Genomic DNA, 15,630 nt, shown 5'->3' on the forward strand with positions numbered 1-15,630 from the left:
TCAAACTCAACACATCTAAACTTTTATTCAACATTTCTCCCCAGAAAATGTTCCTCCTCCTATGTTTCCTACCTTGAAGAATGGACTGACCCACCTGCCCAACCAATATTCCCAAACCTGGCAGTCACATTCCTTATTCATCTCCACTGCCTGGAAAATTACACTTCTGAAATAATTATAGTGTCCATATCTGTCTCCTCAGTTTCATTGCCTTACCTAAATTTAGGCCCTTATCACTTCCTATTTAGATTTCTAAAAGTGGCTTCTATTTGATTTCCCCACCACAAATCTTACTCTCTATCCCAATTCAATCTCCTCAATGCTATCAAATACCCCTGCTTAAAATCCTTCAATAACTACCCTTAATCTTGAAAATTTGATTCAAACTACTTACTTGGTACATAAGGTCTTTCTTGACTTGGCCATCACTCTGTCTCATCTTCCCTTGGTCTACGTGTGGTCTCATGTGTCTGTACCCACCTGGAAGTTTTTCTGCCTCTTTCAAAACGCAATTCAAGAATGAATTTAGGAATTATGAAAAGCCTTCCCCAACTCCTCAGTGTGCCTTAATATTGCACTTCTGTGTATCCTTATAATTTGTTCTTTTCTTTGATACTTAAGAGGAAGAACTGTGGCACAAAAACAGACACATAGACCAATGGAATAGAATAGAAACCCCAGAACTAGACCCACAAACGTATGGCCAACTAATCTTTGACAAAGCAGGAAAGAACATCCAATGGAAAAAAGACAGTCTCTTTAACAAATGGTGCTGGGAGAACTGGACAGCAACACGCAGAAGGTTGAAACTAGACCACTTTCTCACACCATTCACAAAAATAAACTCAAAATGGATAAAGGACCTGAATGTGAGACAGGAAACCATCAAAACCCTAGAGGAGAAAGCAGGAAAAGACCTCTCTGACCTCAGCCGTAGCAATCTCTTACTCGACACATCCCCAAAGGCAAGGGAATTAAAAGCAAAAATGAATTACTGGGACCCTATGAAGATAAAAAGCTTCTGCACAGCAAAGGAAACAACCAACAAAACTGAAAGGCAACCAACGGAATGGGAAAAGATATTTGCAAATGACATATCGGACAAAGGGCTAGTATCCAAAATCTATAAAGAGCTCACCAAACTCCACACCCGAAAAACAAATAACCCAGTGAAGAAATGGGCAGAAAACATGAATAGACACTTCTCTAAAGAAGACATCTGGATGGCCAACAGGCACATGAAAAGATGCTCAACGTCGCTCCTTATCAGGGAAATACAAATCAAAACCACACTCAGATATCACCTCACACCAGTCAGAGTCGCCAAAATGAACAAATCAGGAGACTATAGATGCTGGAGACGATGTGGAGAAACGGGAACCCTCTTGCACTGTTGGTGGGAATGCAAATTGGTGCAGCCACTCTGGAAAACAGTGTGGAGGTTCCTCAGAAATAAAAATAGACCTACCCTATGACCCAGCAATAGCACTGCTAGGAATTTACCCAAGGGATACAGGAGTACTGATGCATAGGGGCACTTGTACCCCAATGTTTATAGCAGCACTCTCAACAATAGCCAAATTATGGAAAGAGCCTAAATGTCCATCAACTGATGAATGGATAAAGAAATTGTGGTTTATATACACAATGGAGTACTACGTGGCAATGAGAAAGAACGAAATATGGCCTTTGTAGCCACGTGGATGGAACTGGAGAGTGTGATGCTAAGTGAAATAAGCCATACAGAGAAAAACAGATACCATATGTTTTCACTCTTATGTGGATCCTGAGAAACTTGACAGAAACCCACGGGGGAGGGGAAGGGAAAAAAAAAAAAAAGAGGTTAGAGTTAGAGTGGGAGAGAGCCAAAGCATGAGAGACTCTTAAAAACTGAGAACAAACTGAGGGTTGATGGGGGGTGGGAGGGAGGGGAGGGTGGGTGATGGGTATTGGGGAGGGCACCTTTTGGGATGAGCACTGGGTGTTGTATGGAAACCATTTTGACAATAAATTTCATATACTGAAAAAAAAAAAAAAAAAGAGGAAGAGCGGTTTCTTACCTCTGCAACCCTAGCACCTAAATCAGTGCCTTACACAAGGCAGGAGCTCTTTATGCCTACTGAATGGATGAAGCTAGTCAATCTATGAAATAGTAAAATCTGAAGAATACTTATAAAATTCCTTGATTTTTGATACCTGGGCAGGCCTCACAGGGTGGACAAAAAGTTTAATTTGCTTATTATTACTGACCTACCCCTAGATAGTATTTTCAAATGATTTATTCAGCTTCTATTCAATGAAAGTTCGTTCAATTGAAATCTTCAATCTTTAAAAGGCAAATAAACACCTCATTTCAAATACAACTAGTCCTACAAGTAATAAATACTTTAATTAACATGTGGTATAAAGGCTTGCATCACTCAAGGAGCTAAAAGGGAATCTGGGTTAATTCAACCTAGCAAATACCTGTTTGCCTGCATGCCTAGGACACCACCTATGCATCAATACCGGGTAAACAAATCTAGCTGCCACCACCCAGTGGCCCCCAAATCAACTGCAGTCACATCAGCATTAGTGTGAGTGTGGGGTAATTGTTGACTCCCATCCTCATGGAAATAAATGCAATAGACAGAAGGGAGAAGCCCATTACTATTACAGAAAAACTAGAACTACAGACGAAGGCCTATGAGGATGTAGAAGATTCTAGGACCCTGTAACTTCTCTGCCTTTGCTATCTCCTATTTGCCTATACTGATAAGCTATCATTCATCCACTCATTCAACAAATATTTTTAAAGCATTACCATGTCCTGAGTATTGTGCTAGGCGCAGGGTCTACATAACTATCCTCACTCAGTCTCTTACATAAATTTCTCCACTGGGAAGACAGACATTAAACAAGTCAATGCACAAATACAAGCATAATTACAAACTGTATTAGATGACAAGTAGGAAAGGAATATGAAACAGAACTACAAGGGAGACATACTTTAGGTTGTCTTTCTTTAGAAGTGACAAGCTGACACCTGAGAATGAATAAATCAGTCAAGTAAGGAACATACAGTAACAGCACATCTGTGTTTTAGGAAGATAATTCTGACAGCAGCATGGAAGACAGATTAGAGAGGAGGTCAGTTACAAGACTAATACAATAGTGTAGGTAAGAGATAAGAGTCCAAACTAAACTACTAAAGATGGAGATGGCAAGGAAGAGCCAAGTGTAAAAAACAGTCACAGGAAAGATGAACAGGCGTTGATCACTGATTACGTGAAGAGTGTGAGAGAAAGAAAAAAAAAAAAAAAATCCAGGTATTTCCTAGGATTCTAATTAGTCTAGGCAACTGAGAGGGTAGGAGTGTGAAGAATTGATACAGGGAACACATAAAGAAGGAACAAGTTTAAAGGGAAGATAACAAGTTTGGTTTACTGAGTTTTTGTTGCATTTAAGATACTGGAGAAACATTTTATAGAGATGTCTGACATGCAACTTTGAAATCAAATGGTCTTATAATCAGGAGAACAGCCAGGCTAGAGAACAGGTTTGGGGTCATCTTCACAGAAATGATAACTGATGCTCTGGAAGTAAAGAAATCACCGAGACGGTATAAAAAAAAGAAAAAGGACTCAGGAAAGTTTGATCCACATTTAAAGGCCTACTAACAAATGCCAAAGGCAAGAAAGGCTCAGAGTTCACAGAAGCATCAGTTCAATAAATATTTATTAACATCCACCATGTTCCAGATGCATTATAAGATGCCAGGGGTATGAAGAAAAGATAGGAGCCCTACCCTTAAGATGCTTATAGTCTAAGAAAGAGGCACAAATAGATCATTTCAATATAGTTATTGATGAGGTTCTATAGAAACATACTCAGGGGAAACCTAGCCAAACTTTGGAAGTCAGGAAATACTCACTGGAGGACATAGTGTCTGATCTAAAGCTTCAAGATTAAGCAAAATCATGCAAAGTTAGTAACGGCAAACCAGATGAAATCAAGAGAATGTTCCTAGACTTTTAGAATCCTGAGCAGGATAATGGGTATGAAAAGAACTGGAAAAACCTGAGAGGCTAAAGTGATTTAAACTGGAAAGTTATTCTTAGACGAAAATAAAGATGGGAAAAGTGGTCAAGGGGTTTTGGATAGGAAGTTCACAGAATGTTTTGGGAGAAATATTACAGAAGAGAGATTGGAGGAAGCTGCCAAGTTGTATGAGGATTTAAGCTTTATGTAATTGTACCTTTCTATCTCATGAAATTTCTGTAAAATAGTAAATAGGTTCATTATTTTCCAAAGATTTTTGGAAACAAAGATGTTTGTTTGTTTTTGATGCAATACCATGCTGAGATTATCCCAAGGTGACCCAGTTATAAGTGACCGTAAAAATCTGGGAAAAGTAAATTTATAAGTATTAATGGTCATGAAGAGGTCAAGAATGATGAAAAGCGAGAAGCCACCAGATGTAGCATTTATGTGGGCATTGATGTCCTTCAAGTGAACTTTTAATAAAAACGTAGGTGTAGAAAAAAATTGCAGATGGTTCACAAGTGAGTGGTATAGGCATGGCACTATATTGTTCATTCATTCAACAAATATTTACTGAATGCCTACTATGGACCAGGAACTGTCCTAGGCCCTGAGGAATCAATGGTGATCAACACACATATCTAAGAGCTTTATAGTCTAAAGGAGAAGGAGGACAAGGACATACAAAGTTATAGTGAAAGTGGTGCTAAAACAGAGCAGTATGAAAGCACGTGGAAGCCTGACAGTGAAAGGAAGCAGGAACAGATGGCAGTAACTAGACTGAAGGTAGTATGTAGGTAAAGTTTACTTTCTGGCTGAAAGGAATTTGAGCATATTTGTGGGCTGAGGGGGAGAAGCTTGTGGAAAGGAAGACAGAAGATGGGGAGGGGAAAAGAGAAGAGGGTTGTTGAAGGAAGGTCTTGGGGGAAAAAGGGCAGAAGTGTTGGACTTGGAAAAGAAGAACACTTCTTTCTGCAAAGAATCAAAGAAGGAATAGAAGACAAGAAAGTAAGTGTGATGCAGAAGGGGAGCATAAAGAAATGCCTCTACCTTTTGCCATGATACAGGCTAAGCTGCTTCTTACCAAGGGAACAAAAATACAGCTGGAGGCTTTAAGGACAGTGCAAAAGTTCTAAAGTAGGCAATGTGAGAATTACATAAACAAAATAACTAATCAATCCCAATTTCTAAGATTACACAAATGACAGAAGCAGCAATATCAACAACTAATATCAACAATTAGTTGCCTGCTTTTTGTGGAGATCTGGGAATGGAATAGGAAGTGAAATGTGAGCTGAATTTCAAAGAATTCAATAAACATGAATTAAACAAAAGTAAACCTTTAAAAGAACCAGCCAAAAAATCACTAAATGTGCATCCATACAGTGTGCAATTGATTATGGATTACTTACAGCATATACAGTCAATACAGCACTGCCATGAGTTTGAATCTGTCACCATCACTGAGTAGCAATGGCAGAACCTAAGAGGTTCACACAAAGAAGGTAGGCAACAGAAGCCAGCAGTAACAGAAACAAAGAGGAGCTCACAGGCAGAGAAACTATATAGATCAGAAGATGATGTAATGGGAAGGAAGCTTAAAAGCAAAGGTATATTTGTGGACTAATGATAAGCCTGAAGATCCCTGATGTCCTGTTCCTGCCTTCCGTTTTCCTTCCTTCAACATTCTCTAAGCACCTGTTATATGCCAACTACACTGTGAGGCACTGGTGATGCAAATAGAAGACATAATTCTTGCTTGTAAATTCAGAGTATGTTCATGTACCCATAGCCTAATGTTTACAACAAAAGAATAAAACCAAAAGCTGCTTTGAGTTTCTATACTCAAACTATACATGCTTCTATAAAACAGCCACAGAGAAGCAAAATTATATGAAAGGTTCAACAAATTCTTTAACAATCAGCAGAAGGTGCTATTAAAAGTGGCAGCAGATTAAAGACCATAAAATAGTATGTTTTACCTTAATAAACTGCTGGGTATCTTGGCTTTATCACGGATGTTATATCTGACTTTTCATTAAACGGTTGGATTAATGCCAACAAAAAGGCAACGAACCACAAATGGCAAAGCAAGATAACCAGACACCAAGTGCTAGAAAGTATTTCAGAGCAAATTGATAATAATTTTAGTGATTACTACAACAGTAATAATGCAAATTTATTGAGCTCTTACTTGAGCCACGCAATGTGCTGAGTATATAAAATACAATATATCACTAAATTTGTATAAATTCCCACAACAAACCTACCTATAAGGTAGTTTCTAATATTATCATTTTACAGACAAAAACTCAAGCTTAGAAAGATTAAGTAACTAGCAAGTAAAGGAGCCAGGACTTGAACTCAGGTCTGCATCATTCTTAAAAATCCATGCTTTAACCACTGTTACAATTCTGTTTCCCCAAAAGACTGGAATAGTACCAGGCACATGATGGCCACTCAACCAATGGTATGTGTCATTGAAGGAATGAATGAGAAGACATAAAACAGCTATTGCAGAGTGAACCCAAACATGGAAAATACAAGTAGAAAAACAGAAGCAATACTTAAAGGGCTCACTAAATCACCAACTCAAACCATACAGCATAATTGGAGGTGTGTGGAAAGCAGCAGCAATTGACAGAATGGCCTAATACGCTGGTACAGGAGATGTAATGGTGCTTTCAGAGTGAAAACTTCTATGAATCTGCAAAGGTGAAAATGGAGACAGCACCAGACAGTTCAGAAAAGGAACTGCAGACGCTGATTAGAAAACTCTTTTCCACATTTTCTCAGGATGGAAAGGACTGATGCTGCACTGACAGAACACTCAAAGTCCCAGGTTACTTTTAATTCTATCACCTTTTTAGTTTTAGTTTATTTTTTTTTAGAGCAAGACAGATTAACACCACAAATCTGGTACCTACCAACTCTGACTTTCTTAACTGAAGTATAATTAACATACAGTGTCATATTAGTTTCAGGTGTACAGTATGATTCAACAATTCTATTCATTACTCAGTGCTCATCCCGGGAAGAGTACTTTTTTTTTTTTTTAAACGTTTATTCATCTTTGAGAGACAGAGAGAGACAGAGCATGAGTGGGGAAGGGGCAGAGAGAGGGAGACACAGAATCCGAAGCAGGTTCCAGGCTCCGAGCTGTCAGCACAGAGCCCGACGTGGGGCTTGCACTCATGAACGGCGAGATATGACCTGAGCCAAAGTCAGACGCTCAACCGACTGAGCCACCCAGGCGCCTGAGCCACCAAGGCACCCCTCAGGAAGAGTACTCTTAATCCCCTTTATCTAATTCTATCTAATCATGTGTACTGGAAAGATTACATTCCAGAACTATCCAGATCCCTCTTTTAAAAGATTCCCACCAAGATTCCTTTTATTGGGTTCAGGAATAGGTTTTATGCCACTGACTCTGCCACCGTGATCACCAATGACAGGAGCAATGGGGGAGCACATATCCCAAAAGCAGCCAATCTATGAAGAGCAACTTATGGCCAGCAACCAATGAAAAGACCTGGCATGGGAGATTTGCCCGACAGGGAATAAACCTAACTTAATCAGATTTTTTTCTTACGAGCTATATGGAAAGTAGCTGAAAAGCAGAGAAGGCAGGCAGCAGAAGTAATGAGGCAGTTATAACCACATTGAAAAGATACAGAATAAGGTTATTAGTTTAAAAATAAAAAGTAAAAACAGAGTCTGAGAAGGGCAATAACAGCAGAGAATACTGCTGCTGTGAAGAGGACCATACCCAGTCGCTACAGCTGCATTGATTTTTTCCAGGTTCTGTTAACACCTAGTTGAAATCTATATGGTGAAGCCAGTTTCAATCTCCCTTATTTTCCCACATGAAGCTTTCTAATAAGCCTTTCATTACTAGCTACAGACCAAGTAAAACTCTGCATGCAACCAAAAATAAATAATGAAATGAAATGAAATGAAATGAAATGAAATGAAATGAAATGAAATAAAATAAAATAAAATAAAATAAAATAAAATAAAATAAAGCATGGCACAGTATTTTTATATATGAGTGCACATACACTCAACAGAGCTGCAATTAGATGACAAGGCAAACTGGGTGGGTGGTAATCTAAGCATTGTGGGTCTTAGTTCCATCTTGTAGCATCTGTGATTTGAAGACACAGTGTTACACTGTTACTTTGCTCTAGTTAACCGTCTTTAAAAAGGGGGGGTGGGGCTTCAGAGATGTATCTTAAACCTTTAAATTTAACAATTTATATCATTACAATTGTGCACTTAAAGATTAAAAAGAGATCCAAGGGAGCTACAGGAAACAAAATCATCTCTTCCTCCTGTGTGTACAATAATCTGTTTATGTCCACATTTTATGGCAAATAAGTGATTTTGTTCTCTCATAATCATATGCAACAACAGTTGACTAGTCACGATGGACAAGCAAAGAAAGGGCAAATTGGAAAAATGTGAAAATGTTTCAGAAAAAGTTTAACTTGACGATATACTGAAAATTATGCATAAATTTCACTAAGTATGTTTTTGACCATCTTTATGACACTCTCATTAGACTATCTTATCACCTTGAAGCCTGCCCATTCAAAGGAAAGGACAAAGAAGCTCAGAAAGTCTCAACCATCTGCAAATGCCCAGCACATTAAACTTCAAGGAATTCAACAAATCTCCAATGATCAAAAGGCTTGAAAATGACATAGCCACTCTCCTACAGAAGCTTTTATAAAAAGCCCCTAACAACTTATGTCAAAAATTCAAGGAAATGACATAAAAATCCTATCCCTAAAAGTATTTTTTCACATAATTCAATCACTTGTGCATACAATATCTTCCTAGTGCTTCACTATTTTTTTCTTAGAAGAAAAGTATCCCTAGCTTTTTCCTTCCATCCAAAATAAAAGCTACTAGTCACACCTAACAGGTATTTTGGTGTTCAGGTTTACCAAAGGCCCAATCTATGCAAGAAGAGTCTCAAACTTCTTTAAAAAAATATTTTTGCACAGCTTAGAAAGTCTGACTAAAAGCCACAGTTCCATTTCTCAGAGCTAATTTATTTTCAGTATAATCCCACAGATAGCAGAGATTAAAAACGAATATTCAAAACCTGAGTTGTAATAACAGTTCCATGCACTTAGGGTTCATTTTGGTGTAATAACTTTTCCTCTCGACGTAACATCATTACACACTCTTGTACTGAAAGTGCTAATGAGATTATATAAAGCAGGACACCCGGATAGCTTCATGTTATTATTGCTCAAGCATTCAAAGTGAGGGGGTTTTTTTTGTTTTTGTTTTTTGGTTTATTTTGGTTTGGCTATTTTTTCAAGCATTATCATTCTACGCCTTACATATCACAGTGTTTTGTGTGCCAGGAATATGCTCCAGATACCTGACACAAGTATTTGAGTATCAGCATCACTAAGAAGCCATACAACACAGGCGCTGGAACCCCAGCACTTGATCTGAAGTTCAGAATACGAAGGTTCATCCAAACCTAGGGACAAACGTTCTCTGGTGTTGCAAATTATACAAGTCCCTAAATACAAAAGTTTCTAAAATCATTATCTTATTGTTAACAAAGTAAAAGCAGGAACAATTGGGTATGTGCGTAAACCCTTTCGGCAGATAATCTAACAGTACTTGGGCCTCAGTGAAATTTGGAGTACTGCCACTAATGACTACCAGGGGCAAGACTTTTCAAAGTACCACTTCTTACCTCTTCATGACACATTTACCCAAGAAATTCCTGACTTAGCCCAAATCATGCTCTCCTGAAGAATCTACTCATTCCATAACTGAAGCTTTCTTTCAAATAGTACTGCATATATACTTTTACAGAAATGTTTCAGCTATGTTAATCAATTAATATTAGCTCCATGTCAATATTCTGCACATGACCAACAATAAAATTTTTGTGTGATGGGACAGATACTAATAAGAATTTTAAGACAGATGGATTATTCTGGGGAGTAACCATAAAAACAAAGCCAAACTTAAAATGAATGTGCTTAAAACTACCTAATACCTTTTTTCAAGATGAGTGAAAAATTTATGAGAATGGTAAACTAGTAATATCTGATCAGAAGAAAATTGACAGCAAATAATAATACAGTCGGTTGTCTTCATTGTCCCAATCAAATACAAAGCAAGAGTTAAAATCTGATGTGTAGCAATAAAGTTCTCTTCTAATGCACCCATTTCAATCTAAACTTTAAGTGGTAATAAAAACATTACACATTTCCAATGCTATGAAAATCACTTACGGTAACCATATCCAACATTTATTGTAACATGCCAAGCACTACTTTAAATGTTTCACGTATTTTTCATTTTATCCTCAGAACCCCATAAGGTAGATATTATCCCCGTTTCACAGATGAGGTAACTAGGACACAGAATGATTAAGTAACTAGTACAAAGCCACACAGGAAATAATGTGCGGATACAAAAATTTCACCAACTAATCTAGCTCCAGATCATTACACTAAGCTGCCAAAAAGGTAATGTGGTAGATGTGCTTTGTAAACAGTACAATGTGCAAATGTAACGTGCACGGATTAAGAGCACATGCTTCATAGTCAAGACCTAGTGTCAAGTCTCAATTCTGTTATTCCCTAGCTATGTGAACTTAAGTAAATCACTGAAATTCTACGCTGAAACTCAGAATTCTATAAAATGGAGATAATGAAGTAACAGTTCTTACTGGTGGATCTTATTGGTGGGTCTTCTTGGTCGATGAGGGGCATTATGCATGTAAAGGATAGCAGAGTACTTGGCATATAGTCAGCACTCCATGAATACTCATTATTATTATCTAATATGAAGAGTTCTGTTTATTATTACAAACTATCATCTTAGTACTGGCAGCATTTTCTAAAATGAGTAAAATCAATATTGAAATAATAAAAGTTTATGAAATGATGGGGCACCTGGGTGGCTCAGTCGGTTAAGCGTCCGACTTCAGCTCAGGTCATGATCGCACAGTCCATGAGTTCAAGCCCCACGTCAGGCTCTGTGCTGACAGCTCAGAGCCTGGAGCCTGCTTCAGATTCTCTGTCTCCCTCTTTGCCTGTCTGCCTGTCTCTCTCTCTCTCTCCATCCCTCCCTCAAAAATAAATAAACATTAAAAGTTTATGAAATTAAAACCCGAAGTCTCAAAGTATATGACAGCACGATTCTGAGATGGAAAAAGCTACCACTCACTTGAATATCAAGTTTTTATTCACAGTGCCTGCGTATACATGAAAATGTGCTAGGCACTAAACAAAATTATCAAGACATAGTCCCTGACTTCAAATATAAACAATCAAGCAAATTAACTCTACTGAGTGGGCACAAACAGTAAAACCTCCAACTTCAGGCATTTTCCCAACCAGACACAACTATGGTCTTCATTAAGTTCACCTCTGCTTGGGGGGTGCATGGTGGTGAATATATGCAGAAGAAGCAGTTTGAAAAGAAATAATAAGCCTGACAAATCAAATTTAGAATGACAAATATTCAGGAAGAAATGAGCTGACTTTCCACCCTCTTACCTTCTCAAAAAACATTTTTGCTATCTTGGTACTTGGTAGAGAAGCAAAAAAAAAAAAAAAAGAAAAGAAAAGCCAGAGATTCAGAAGAGAACTCAGAGTAAAATAGTACAGAAACAAATTCTAGGAGACAGGAGTGAATTTGAAAGTTAGAAAAGTCAAAATAATTGCAGGTGAGTTTAAGTGAAACATGTTTTATTCTACGTTATATCATGTGCCTAATTCCTTAGAAACCAAACAACAGCCATTCTTAAGACTGCTGATCCTTACTTCTTTCTAATCCTTAGGTTTCTAAAGTTGAAGAAGAGGGAAAGAATAGCACAGAGTACAGAAGGATTTTGCATAATACAACAGCCAACATTTTGCTACACGTATCTTAGAGCTCAGCTTCAGATCAACTCTTAGAGTCACAGCTAAATCATAATCCTGGTAATCTATGGATTCCATTAAAAAAAGTAACTTCTAAAACTCCTAACTAAAGATCGAGAATACTTCCATTGGCCACTGTAGGAAACCTGGAAACCTAATTTCTAAAGTTTAAGAAGCATTTCTTTTTCAGAGGTCATGCTATTTGAAAACATCTTTTCCAACTTCACAATAGGAAATGATAGCCACTTGTGTCTATCTCAATACTTTCTTGCCATAACACCTATTGGTAAACTCAAGCCCTAGAAAGACCACAAAATTCCCTGCTACTGCATCCATGGGCTCTTTCAAGCAAAATGAGTAGAAAAGCCTATTGATCATAAAGCAATATAACAAATACATATCCCTAAAAAAAGTGAAGTACTTTTCAATAATACAAGCCAAAAACTCAGCTCATATGTACAAAAGTAGGCCAAGAATTTATATATTCTACAAGAATAAAGAATATATATATTCTTCAAGAGGAGGCTTTCTTCCTGAAGTTGGGAGGAAAGAGGGGGAAACAGAGACATGAAAAAAAAAAGTTATCATACATTCAAGGTATATATCTCCATGTTCTAATAAACACCTGCCCAGTGTCAGCCATACCTCATCCAGCTCTCACTTGTACTACCCAAACTTATAAAGTTGAAATGCAAGCCATACTTTTCATTGTTTTTCCTCTTCCACCCCACTTATGACGTATGGAAGGTATCTCAGGAAACAAGGAGTTGAATTCTACAGGAAAACTCTTGATTGATCAAATAATAGCAAAGGTAGATATAATTGGTAGCCAAAGATAGGTTTTAATATAAAATAAGCAGTTTCTGATGGTTCTTTACCTACTTAACTACTCCTCCCCACAACAAAAAGTGCTACAAATATTTGCTTATATTTGCATGCAGAAAAGCTTCTGCCACAAATTTCCTAGGACTCTTCTCCTTAAGAGTCTCAAGCCTCAGCCTCTGAGAAGACAGATCCTGAATCTAAATAAAACCAAAAAATAAAGATGAAGACCAGAAAGAAATAGGAAGAACAAAGAACATCTAATAACTTCTTACTTGTTCATTCCACCTCTCTAAACTTGTTTAGCTTCTAACTCCTCTCTGCCATGATCCATTGATTTGGCTACTATGATAAAATATTCCCAATCTCTCTAGGCAATTCTAATTTAGACAGACGCCTCCTGACATAGTTCTATTTCTTCCTCTATGACCCAGATGAAACCTTTTGACAGTCCTTGGAACCCTCAATTCCTCCTTCTAAATTCCTGCTCTGTGGGCCTAGAGTTATGGGTGGAGACAAACTATGAATAGTATTGTGGAAATAGGGGAGTTGAAATAAAGGAATTCCAGTAATTGGGCTCCCCTCCATCAACATCAGGCTATTTTTCTTTATTCCTTACGGTATTTAACAAGTAAAGTAGAGAACAATAGGCTGACATATAGATGAGAGGCTGTAGCAAAGAACTACCCCCAAACTTTTTAGGAATACTCCTATCTTTCCACTGGTTGTAGGTACTTAAGTCTGGAATGTATCTTTGGAAGATGTCTTGTGTGTAAGAATGTATAAAAGATAACACCTTGCAAAAGTCAAACATACAGATTTAATAATGTGCAACTAATGAAGATGGTTTATAAATGAAATACCACCTACACATTTAGTTCCCTAAATATATTATGATATTAATCATTAAAGTTAGGTATATAAGTACAAGTTTTCCATATGTGGAAAAGTAAATCTGTTTTTAAATTAAAGAGAAATTATCACTCTAATCCTTAAAAATAAAACTATTAGGGTATAATTCAAGTGTAGCTGCTCATAGTCACTGAATAAATTTAAATTTGATAAAACATTTAAGTTTCAACCAATGCACCTTTGTTGAAGCACATTTAGCTGAAATATTTTGAGTCTGGTTTATTTCCATCACATATAGTACATTTTTCCAACAAGAGCATGTACATTCAATATAGAACATTTCCAGCAACAGTTACAGTCTTTCTAGTTTCCTTTCACAGTATATTTTAGTGCAAAGCACTGGGAAGGGTAAATGTTTTTCTAGCTATAGAAGCATTTTATTATGACCTTGTGGATCTTCAACACTTTAAAATTTTTACAAGAAGTATATAGATGGACAGGGTCCCTCCTAAGTACAGGTATGAACCTATATAAAAACATGGTATGTTCTCTGCTGTACCTTTTAAAATTATAATTTGACAAAAATTACTAAAAAATAAAATATTCCCTAAAAAGTACAAAATATTGATACACAAAAACCTGCCCAATATTTCATAAAGATAGATGTACTTCTGTTTTTCCTAAAATCTTGATTACAAAAATGGACAAGAATTCATTATTTTCCAAATTTTACAGTAGGAATCAAATATCATCTAAAGTAGTCATTTAAGATTTTACTTGGGAGAAAAAACTTCAGGGTTTATACTCCCATCTTCCTTTTTTAGCAATATTTAAAGAATTAAACTAATATCATAAGAAGTGGTTGTGCATGGATTGTCTGCATCCATAAAATATCAGTAAGCTATTTACTACCTTCATACTAACATTAGTAAATGTGTGGTCTTTAAAAAAAAAATATACAGAAACTGAAAAATTAAGTTGCATCTATTATTAAAGTGCTTTGTATAAAATTTAAAGAAAAAAAGGGGAATGTTTAATTTTCATAAAAACCTCAGATGTTGACAAATAAAAATAATGATCCATGAACGAAAATGAACTGGAACTTTCTGCTGAATATATTTTAGAATGAAACTTTCAAACATTTAAGTGCTGGAGAACAAGTTAGAAATAAATGAATGTAAAAATAATTACAAATACTTAGTAGGCTAAATATTTATAATATGTTGATACTAATTTCTCTTTTGGTCCTAACATACACTCACTAGGAAATAGATCTGTACAATTCAGATGAAAATTTTGCCAAATAAAGTGAAACAAAACTAAAGTCACTAAGATATAAAGTCTCTGTCAATTAAAAATCACCAGTGGTGATATATTCTTCAGGTTGTTGATCGCTTTAATCAACAAATTGTTTGGAAAACAAAATTTGCAACATTTTTGTAGGAACTGCAGACCAAATGCACAAGGTCAAGGGTGGTTAGCTGATGGACTGTGATGACAATATGTAATGTCACAGCTACTTGAAAGTGCTGGAAGAGGCAGTGCCTTAGAAACAAGTGGTTAGATGGTTATTATTTTAGTCAGAAAACAGCAGTTACAGTCGAATATTTATGAAAATGTTTTTCCTTTTTTTCTCATAGTACCATTTGAAGACGTTTAGTGGTTCTAACACCAATTTAAAGTCTTTCCACAAAAATGAACTCCAAACCTTTTCGTACATCACTTGAAGTTATCTGAGGAGAAATGGGAATAAATGAACACTTTTGAGTTTACCAGTAAAACCTTGTTTTAAAAATTATACAACAGTAAATCACTTCTAAAGGATGGTTTCACCTCAAGTTTCCACACAAATAAAAACATGTGTGATACTCAAATCACAACATTTAACCTACTCAGTACTCAAACTAAGTATACTGCTTAGAACCTGAATCCCAAACTAATTTAATACTAATTAAATATATTAAATGCCTTAATACAGGGGACACAGGTACTGAAGGTAAACTTTTAAAAATATAGATAGACT

General features: G+C 36.5%; 1 protein-coding gene across 8 annotated transcripts in view; it reads right to left on the reverse strand.

Annotated features, from left to right (window-relative positions):
* ZNF800 (zinc finger protein 800) overlaps window positions 1-15,630 on the reverse strand; it is a 52,872-nt gene that overhangs the window by 15,619 nt on the left and 21,623 nt on the right. For 3 of the 8 annotated variants that reach the window (XM_045495511.1, XM_045495510.1, XM_045495512.1), the window contains exon 6: window positions 13,557-15,340. The exons of the other annotated variants lie outside the window; for them this stretch is intronic. In XM_045495511.1, coding sequence (XP_045351467.1) covers window position 15,340 — 1 coding nt within the window. In that variant the 3' untranslated portion in view covers window positions 13,557-15,339. Of the gene's footprint in view, window positions 1-13,556; window positions 15,341-15,630 lie in introns of those variants that run through there. 8 annotated transcript variants of the gene reach the window in all.

Source organism: Leopardus geoffroyi, chromosome A2 (genome assembly GCF_018350155.1).
Source record: "Leopardus geoffroyi isolate Oge1 chromosome A2, O.geoffroyi_Oge1_pat1.0, whole genome shotgun sequence".
NCBI lineage: Eukaryota > Metazoa > Chordata > Mammalia > Carnivora > Felidae > Leopardus > Leopardus geoffroyi.